General features: G+C 36.2%; 1 protein-coding gene across 1 annotated transcript; it reads left to right on the top strand.

Moving 5' to 3' along the window:
- The first annotated feature begins 233 nt into the window (after positions 1-233).
- Positions 234-9,803, top strand: LOC149417570 (steroid receptor RNA activator 1). Its single transcript, XM_089640089.1, has 3 exons — positions 234-375; positions 7,071-7,646; positions 9,038-9,803. The coding sequence occupies exons 1-3, from the start codon at positions 336-338 to the stop codon at positions 9,190-9,192; spliced, it is 771 nt and encodes a 256-aa protein (XP_089496215.1). The 5' UTR covers positions 234-335; the 3' UTR covers positions 9,193-9,803.
- The last annotated feature ends 300 nt before the right edge of the window (positions 9,804-10,103 follow it).

Genomic DNA, 10,103 nt, shown 5'->3' on the forward strand with positions numbered 1-10,103 from the left:
TGTCCTCCCATTATCTCTCCGGCTCCGGTGTAATGTGAACACTCTTGTCCGGTGTCCGGTTTCCGGCAGATCTGCCGGTCCGGCATAGTGGGAACCCGGCCTAAGAAGTAACTTTTGACGTCTACTGACCGGTTAGTAAATGATATGTCAAAATATTGTGCAAAATTGCACATTATTGTTCTGCGCAGTTCTGCGATTCGCAAACTGACTGTCAGTTACTGACAGATGGTTGGCAACTCACCGAGCATCACCGAGTTTGCTTTGGCTGCATTTCAAGTATGTGGACGGCAGTTTAAACAAATTAAAAACAAACAATTTTCTCCAAATAAACTAAAATGGATTTACCGAATCAATGCGAGCCCAAGAAAAGTGAAGGTACTTTCACCAATTTATTATATCAGACCATATTGCAGTTTTATTGGCTGTACCTTGTCACGAATGGTGACACGTCAATGTTAACTATAATAAAACAAATTATGTGTTTAGACGCTAAGGTAGCAATCTATACCATCCTCAATTATTCTTTGTAAATATGAAAAATAGTTTAACTTGTTTATTTTTTTTTTATTTATTAACATTCAAACCTGCTAAACTACTTATGTAGTTTGTCAGCAGGTACATAATGACAACATTTTTGCAATAACATGGTACAATGGTAAAACAGTATGTAGGTATGTATAATGTTGATGATAAATTAACAATAAATGACAAGTTGGTTAAATTACAGAATTGTATAAATATAAATATGTAAGAAGCAGTATACCTAAGCCTCATATAACAAAAACAAGCACAAATGAATTTGATATGAACAAATGAATATAATCAAGTGAATATAATCAACAAGTACTTCTATGGTTTTAATATACATAAGGTAATACAAATTTATAACGTTTTTCCATTTCCCTAGAATGTGAATTCCAATTAGGAAAACAAGGTCTTCAGTAGTGCATCAATATAAATCCTCAGTATCTAATAGCCATTTCCTTAGATTATATTTGACTTTGGCTGTAAAAAACGTTTATTTTTTAATTGTCATTGGTAGTTTATTAAATATTCTGGGTACAATAAAGTTTAGGGTTCTTTCATCGTATTTATTGGTACATTTCGGGACCACCAATCCTTCATTTTGGGTGAATCTTGTATTATGTTTATGGAAAACTCTTTCCCTATACAAGGAATCAGACAATATAAGATGTTGACTTACAATATTATAAAACAATAATCCTCTGACAGGTAAAACATTCAGAGACTTGTATATTAATTTAGTGTCGTTTCTGTGTGCATTGGTATATTTATGGATTAACAATTTTGTAAGGGAGTTTTGTAATGTTTGGATATAACTTATATTAGTTTTACAAGAATTTCCCCAAGAAGTGATTCCATAACGGATTGTGGATTCAGCCAGAGATAGATAAATTAATTTTAAAGTACTTACAGGCACAAAATATTTTATTTTATAAATTCTACATTTACAAACATTAGTAATGTGTACATCCCATTTCATGTGGCAGTCAATACACCCAAATATACATAATTTTTGACAAAATCAATGGTTTCACATGAACAGGGCTGTGCAACATTTCTGTGTAAGCAGTCAAAAGTATGTGTATATAACGAAGGGATTAAATTGTATCTGGCGTGTGGTGATCTTATGTGCATAATTTTAGTTTTTTTGGCATTTATTATGAGACCCCTCGTCATGAGACCATTTTAGGAGAGCAATAAAATCAAGCTGCATAAGGTTCATTGCAGTAATCAAATCCTCGTGTGATATTACGAGTGCCGTATCGTCTGCGTACACAAAATTTTTAACGAAAGAAAACAATTTACTCATAATTGAGACGTATATAATATACAGGGTTGGCCCTAAAATTGACCCTTGTGCAACACCTGTTGAAATATATTTTCTTTTGCTAAATTTTTTTAGACTTTTTACTGTTATTTGTCGATCTGATAATAAATTTTTTAACAAAACTAGTAGCTTTCCTCGTATTCCTATTGCATTCATTGTTTCTAAAAGTTTATTTTTATCAATGGTATCAAACGCCTTCGAGTTATCTATGAATAAAACCAACACATGTTTTTTAAAATTTAATTCATGATTTACGTGATTTGAAAATTCCTGAAGCAACATTTCCGTACTTTTTTTCTTTTGAAAACCATACTGGTTGGGATCTAGCAAGGAGAAGGATTCTAAATATTTGTTAAGTTTTGTAGAAATATATTTTTCAGTATTTTTTCTAGGGCTGGCAAAATGCTAATTGGCCTATAATTTTGTACATCTGTATGTTTGCCGCCTTTGTAAATCGGTCTAATGTCTGATACTACTTTTAAGTTCATCTGGAATCACTGCTTGTTTTAAAATTATATTGATAAAATGAGTTATGACAGGCCCTAAAATATGAATATATTTCTTAATGTCAAACATTCGAATGTTGTCAATCCCTGGTGACTTTGAATTGTTTAGTTTGCTAACAGTGATATTAATTTCTTCGCAGGTAGCTCTTGGTAGGTACATACTATGTTGAACTTCTGTCAGTCTGACGGTCGAAGCTATATAATCACATTTATGTATCATAGAGCTAACACTGCTCGTAAAATATTCAACAAAATTATTTGCTACGGTTTCTTCATTATGCGTGTTTAACATATATTTTGAGATTATTTCGTCACAACTACTTTTAGACTTGCGTCCTAATATTTTATTTACTTCATCCCAAGTTTTTTTGGTATTTCCGAAATAATTTTTAAATTTATTGTTAAAAAGGGTAGACTTACATTTAATGATTTCTTTTGTAACCTTATTTCTGTAAGTTTTATATTCTAATTCAAAGAATTTATTGGTAGGAGTATTTTTCCACCTTCTGTACAGTAAATCTTTTTTTTAATGTTTTCTAATATATCAGAAGTTATCCAAGATTTTATTGCGAGGGGTCTTTTTTTGTGTTTATAATACATAACGATTTTACTTTGTTCATACAAATCCTGAAAATTATTTTTAATTTTAGTGTATAACATATTGCAATCTTGTTCCTCAAGCAAGGTATGCCACTTAAAATTATAAATATTTTTGTCAATTTTGTTTTGGGATAAGATCGATATTTTTTCCCCGTGTTCTACGACTTTTTTCCTTTCAATATATTTAATATTGACTGCAGTTAAAAAATGATCCGCTATGTTAATATTATTACATACACATGAAGAAAGAGTATTGCTTTGTTGACATCCGCTATTAAAACAGGTACAAATATGTGGTCTAAACAGGAACGAGTAATTTTTCCTGCTAGAACCGCTTCCCTAGTTACGTTACAAATGCATTTGGTTAAATAATTGTCAGACATTATATTTTCATAGGACATAATAAGTGGGTTTTGATAATTTAAAAGGTCTAGGTTAACATCTCCTATAAGTACAATATTTTCTCTGGGTCTTATATTAGACAGAATGGAAGATATTTCTTTGAGAAATTGAACTTTGTTGGAGTTGGGGGGGCGGTATATTGCTATGATGTTTAAAATATTCTTGTTTGGAAGTGTCATAGAGCCAAGCACACATTCAAAATGATTTGTTTCTATTGACTTCTGTTGAAATGTGAGTTCATCTCGAACATACAACAATATACTTCCACCCGATTTTTTACTTCGGCAATAATTGTAACATTTAAATCCAGGAATATTATACAGACAGACTAGCTCTGATGTTATAGCCTTTTCACATAACATTAACGCATGAATATGTTTCCAACAAGAATTTAAGTAGACATTCAGAGTATTCCAGTATTATTTATAAATCGATCTTATATTCAACTGAACAATATTAATATTTTCCATACTATAGTTACTATGAACATTTAGCCAATCCTGGAAATCATTAGTATTATCGAATTCTACCTCGTCATCTTCTTCAACATAATTATCGGCCATAATCAATAGTGGCAAAGTCCTTGGAAAGGGCAGCTTTGTAGGCCGGGCATGAGTCCTTGTCTCCAGTCGGATGTGCTGCGGGCTTCCCAAACCTGGTACAGGTAGCACAAACTGGCTCGGCGGCAGCTTTTGGGCAGTTTATCCTGGCGTGACCTTCGCCTGCACAGTGTCCACATCTTTGCTTCTCCTTGCAAAACTTGAAAGAATGTCCGATCAATTGGCACTTGGAGCATATTGTAAGGCCAATAAAATCACGGACACGGCACACATTCCAGTCCACAAAAACCTTCTCTTGCTCCACCAACACATGTCGTGTGCGAGCAGGAACCTCGTAGACTCTGTGGCAAGTTGTTCCTTTTCGAGCGCCAGCTAGGTGACTAAGCTTACAATTTTTGATTGTGGACTCTAGGTCTGCATTGTCCTGTACTCCTGCTAAGGCACTTTTCAGGAAGCACTCGTCTGTTAAATCACGAGGAACGTTGAAAAAAATCACTTGTGGATGCCGTTTTGTAGGTAATCTGGTGCTCAGAGTGTCCGAGTTAGTTAGGCAAGGGGTTTTCAAAATTTTTTCTTGATCTTTTTTAGTGGCAGTATGGATCACAACTCCTTTGTTTCGGATATTCCTCATACCCGTAACGCATATCCCAAGATTTGATGGTCGCAACACGTCCTTTAGAAGCTGCTTTGTACCTTCACTGTCTTTTACAGAGTCCAACTTTGGGAAGATGCATACAGCTGGTTTGGGGGTCCCAACTTTAGGTCCTGAGCGGTTGATTGGTGGTGCCGTCTTCTGAGGATCATTTTTGACCATGTCCGCAAATGAAAGGCTTGCCTCCGTGGCATCAGCTACTCTGCGCATCACCGGTCCCAGATCCGACTCCAGCTGCAAGATTTTTTGAAGCCTATGTTGGTTTTCGGCTTTTTCAATGGTATTTTCTCCTTTTGCCACCATTAAGTTGGCATTGGCTGTTGCCAGATCAGCTTTGAAAGCCTCTCTTTCTAACAGCAGCTGTGATACTGATCGGAAAACTTCAGATATGCTTATCCGTAGCTGTTGGTCCTTTGACACTCTAGACTGCTTTTCCGCAAGGACATCTTGGAGTGCTCTGAGACTGGCTTGTGTGTCGTTTAGTATCTGCACTGAGGACACTGGGATACTATGGGTCTCCTTTCCAGATACGTCTGAATAATCAGATTCGCCGTCAGATTCCTCGTTTTCAGACACTGGAGAAATCAGTTCCGAGATTTGTGTGATGAGGACGTTGAGGACATCATGATTCGTTTTTTCCGCCGATGGCTGCACTCATCAGGCAAGGGTTGCACTGGGTTGGACATTTCAAAGAACACAAGAACACGATCCTAGGTTAAGTTGCAAAATGTTGTTAAAAATGTTTAAAATCCAGTGAAACAGATATTTTTTTTCACAAACCCAAAAACGTAAAACCTTTGGCACTTGTATCATCCATACAAACACAACTTTCACACGAATTATTCTGCTTTTTTATGATTTTTTGCGAGAGCAAAGTAAACACGAACAGTTGTCACTGTGATTATTGTTGTATGTATGTATGTATGTATACTTCTCTTGTTTAGTTGACAAAACCACACAAACTTTTGAAGATTGCTTCAACAACTGTTGGTATTATTTCCCTAACCACCGCACTTAATAGGTGTACAGATTATGGAAATTACACTTCCTTTCTACTAAATACTATGAGAAACAACGATTATTTATTTATTTATTATACGCCCATAAGAGCTTTTACAAACATTTGATAATATGAACATAACAATTCAGTGAAACAGTAATCAATATAAAATTTTGCATTTAAAATTATACAGAAGAATGGTATTATGCTAAACTTAATTGTTATTATTACTGAGGTATGTTATTATAGCCTTCTTGTAAATTATGTTGGGATAGGTGGTAAAAGAAGCAATATAATTGCATTTTTATTCAAAGTTCATAATTTGCCTTATACAATAATCACTTTGCTTCCATTGTGTACTTTTTTGTATAGAGTGACACTTGCGAAAGTTTAGTTTCAATCAAAATACGCATAAATTACTGAATTAATCTAATAACCTAGATATAATATAATTACTAAAAACCTAATAACCGATTTTGTGTATGTAAAATGTTAGTGAGATAAGAAGTCGGGGACGTCCGAGGAAGACATGGCAGGATCAAGTGAATCAGATACTTGAGTCGGGCCATGATAATAATAGAAGATCATGTATGAGACGATGTATGAATGTGAATGAGGCAAGGAGTGTGTGCAAAGACTGAGTTGTTTGGCGGTCCGTCCTCTCTGCCTACCCCTGCGGGGAAACGCCATGATGGTTAGTTAGTTAGTTAGTTAAATAGTTGTTTCGTGTAGTAATTATTTTTGAAACAGAGTGTAATTTCTTTAATTTGTGCCTAAAATGTTGCGGTTAGAGAAATATATACCCTACTGTTAATTTGTCTGTAATTGGATAAATGGGACAGTACTTACAGCTTTTTTTTTTTTTTTTTAAAAGTCGGAGTCGGTTTACTTACGTTCCCCGCGAGCACTTAGGCCATAGGCCCATTGTACTATCTCCCATTTTACCTCATTCCCTTGCCAGTAACCCGGTCCCTTTTATGAAGTTCACCAGGGCTGTCATTGGATATGTGGCGATGTCTTCTGGTTTCACACTGTGTCTTCCCAGGTATCTGAGCCTTATTCCCAGCAGAGCGGGACATTGGCACCATAGGTGAATTGGAGTCTCTTCCTCCTCTTCACATTTCCTACAGATGTTGGTGTTTTCCACTCCCAACAGTTGCATGTGTCTCCTGAGATGGCAGTGTCCCGTTAATAGTCCTACCAGTTCCCTCAGTGAGTTTCTGTCCATATCGAGTAGTTGCCTGGTTCGGTTAGGGTCCGGTCTGTTTATGAGTACTTTAGATTGCCTCATTCCGGGTGCCTTCTTCCATTCCTTCCAGTGTTGGGATTTGACCCACCTCTTGATATGTAGTTTGGTGTGGCAAGCTGCTACTCCTACGGCCGGCTCAGATCCCGCAAGTGGTTTTTTCGCCCCTTTCCTTGCTAGTTCGTCAGCTCGTACTTACAGCTTAAAATATAGTTTTTGGTTTATTTATAGTAATTCTTTTTTGTTTTCTAGCAAAGTACGACCCCGGGTGGAATGACCCTCCAACGTTCTCTTACAATGCACAACCTGCTCCAGGAACTAAGCCCAGACTAGCCCTAAACAAAAGAGTGGCTTTTCCACTACAAGGCACAAATTCTCACACAAACAGCCCTAATCCTTTAAACAGTCAAGCACCTCCTTCACTACCTGGATTGATGTCTCCTGGTAACACCAATACACCAGGCTTTGTCAATCATTTTGTGCCAGGAGATCCTACTGTACCCTCAAACCCCCCGATTCCACTGATTCCCTCACTTCCCGTGGACCCCTTAATTCCATTTAACCCTTTAATGTCTTCAAATACAAATAAAACTAGTCAGTGCACAAATATCTTAGATAGTCAGCCAATGGGTGAAGCAGACAATAGCCAAGAAGGGAGCTGTGATGTCGATGAAGTGGTAGATATACTGCACAATATACTGGACGAGAATGCTGAACTAGGAAATAAAATTGTAGACATCAAGAGACGTATCAATGTCATGAAGACTATGTGGACAGAAGGGAAACTTGACAACAGCATACAAATGGCTATGCTGAAACTATCAAAAGGTAACAGAACTTAAATATAAATTTTTAAGCTCCATGTAAATTAAACTACCTGTGATTTCCTTATTTGGTAAATATACAGAAAATAGGGACACACTTAATACGCACATTTTATTTTAAAAATACTTTGTATGAGTTAGATAACAAGGAGAAGTATTATTTTTAATGATAAACTAATGTTTATAAGACAAGGTTTTATGCATAGCATAAAGGATAACAAATAATTATAAGCAATAATTAGTTGAGTGAAATATCAATACAAATGGAAAATATCTCCCGAGTAAAAATAAATGCCGCCGGGTTGGAAATAAGCCGACATAGCTCAGTGGTTCAGAGCACCTGACCGGACATCAGAAGGTACGGGTTCAATTCACGTTGGCGGCATTTATTTTTACTCGGGAGATATTTTCTATGACTAATTATTGCATATAATTAAGGAGAAGTATGTTCAGTTTCCAGAAATGGAAAATAATGCTAAAACATTTCAAAATTGATTATTCATTTAGCGGCCATTGTTATTGGCGTCAATTTGAGAGGCGGGTATGAGTACCGCCGCCCCAGAAACCATTTATTGGATAACGAACACCCCTGCCATCATAGACTAAATTAGACTAGACACGGCATATTCATTTAAAAATAACCCCAACACAATTTTGGTTTGGTTCACGTGCACATTTATGAAAAGGCCCACGCACTGTGTCGCAATGCGAAATGGGCACTGTGCATTGCGTTTTACCTTTTGTTGGTCTAGAGTTAAGCTATTTTGCTTCTCAGCTATGCTGGGCAGGTTCATTTTTTCAATCACAAAAATAACCCAGTTGCAAATATTTAAATTTGAATTATGTCCATATTACAACACCTCTGACAACAAATGTTCCATGGTTTTGCTTACGAGTTTAAACAGAGTTGGGTTGTTAAGTTCTTCTCCAATTTTGTGACGTACGCTACGTGGCGTTATTTTTAAAATGAATTTAATTAGACAGGGCTAATCTAGTATAATACATCAATGCCTGCCATAGATTACCCCAAGTGATCTAGCAGGGGTGCACGGGTTCATGGGGTGAGATTTGTACCTTTTTCATTACCAGAACTTCCTTTCCCTAAAAGGATCCACCACACAGCATCCCAAAAGGTGACATAGACCCTGATGGAATTAATTTTTTTATTTATATAGACGGATAGATTCAAAGGTAATTTTCTCAACATACTATTCTTCTATCGAAATGGTAAAAAATGCTGCCAGACTTGAAGTTGTGGTGCTAATATTGGTTTGGTTTGATCTTGCTTATTATATTTATTGATAAACATCATAATTTTTTTTTAGCTCCTCTCCTTTATAAACTTTTTGTTACGTATTTTTATAAATTTGCTTACTAATTTTATTTATTTTTCAGCATTACAAAACGCCGATACTAAAACAGCGGATGAAGTTCATCGAGCCTTAATGGTGGATCACATCAGCAGTGTCGGCTCGTGGATGGTGGCCATTAAGCAGCTCATCTTCCACTGTACGGCCAAGAACGAACTCCTCGACATCGACAAGGAGTAGGCGACACAATGCCTTATCTAATCTATCATTATGACGTTTCATCCCAGGGTGGAACTTGACCCTATTCTCAAATGTGCTCCACTGGCTGCGCAGTCCTCAGTCCTTTACGTTCTGCTCCAATCCTCTTCCACTCAGTGTATCCATTCTTCCTCTGTCTTTCTTTGGGTTGCTTCCACTGTGGCTCCCACACAGCCATCATTTTTAGCATGATGTCATCTGGAATTCTTTCAGTTTTCTCTTATCATGTGGTACTCTTATCAGGTGACACCTATGGAGACACCTTAAAACTATATATCCTAACGACATCTGTTGAGAGACATTGAAACTACATATATATATACAAACATTATACAACATGTCCAATCCATCGCAGTCTTTGGGACCTATCGAATCTAACACTGGTCTCATTATGCTCACTAAAATTTTTGTGTTCATAGCTAATTTTAAAAATATATGACATGAGATATATTATTGTTTAAAGAATGATCTCCTTGACATTGGAGTATGGGATATAACGCCTTGTAAATAAAATATCATATCATTTGGTGTGCTTGTATTGTAAAACTATGGTGCTCAATAAATAAATTATATTCACAATCCTTGTTTTATTTTTCATGGTTTGTATTTTGTTAAAGGGCACAGAAACTCCAATAGTTCCGATAGGCTTTGCGGTAGAAAATGGACGGTTACTTTGAGAGTGTTTCCTCTTGAGATAAGATTAGCCTAATTGAATTCATGAAACTAATGACATATCCCATTCCTTGTCTCATCAATTATCCAAAAAAATCTTAAGCTGTTATAATCCATTAATAACACAAAAATAAAACTATATTAGTTCATTATGCACCATTTCGCATACAGATCATTTCAAAAGTTTGTCATTCAAGATGGCTGCCAGGCAATTTCCCCTC

Source organism: Hesperophylax consimilis, chromosome 15, assembly GCF_061612785.1.
Source record: "Hesperophylax consimilis isolate HC1 chromosome 15, BYU_Hcon_1.0, whole genome shotgun sequence".
Taxonomy (NCBI): Eukaryota; Metazoa; Arthropoda; class Insecta; order Trichoptera; family Limnephilidae; genus Hesperophylax; species Hesperophylax consimilis.

Excerpts from the sequence above, each read along its gene's own strand:
- LOC149417570 (XM_089640089.1), top strand. The coding sequence starts at position 336 with ATGGATTTACCGAATCAATGCGAGCCCAAGAAAAGTGAAG. Across the intron at positions 376-7,070 it reads CGAGCCCAAGAAAAGTGAAG|CAAAGTACGACCCCGGGTGG; the intron begins GTACTTTCACCA and ends TTTGTTTTCTAG. Across the intron at positions 7,647-9,037 it reads TATGCTGAAACTATCAAAAG|CATTACAAAACGCCGATACT; the intron begins GTAACAGAACTT and ends TTTATTTTTCAG.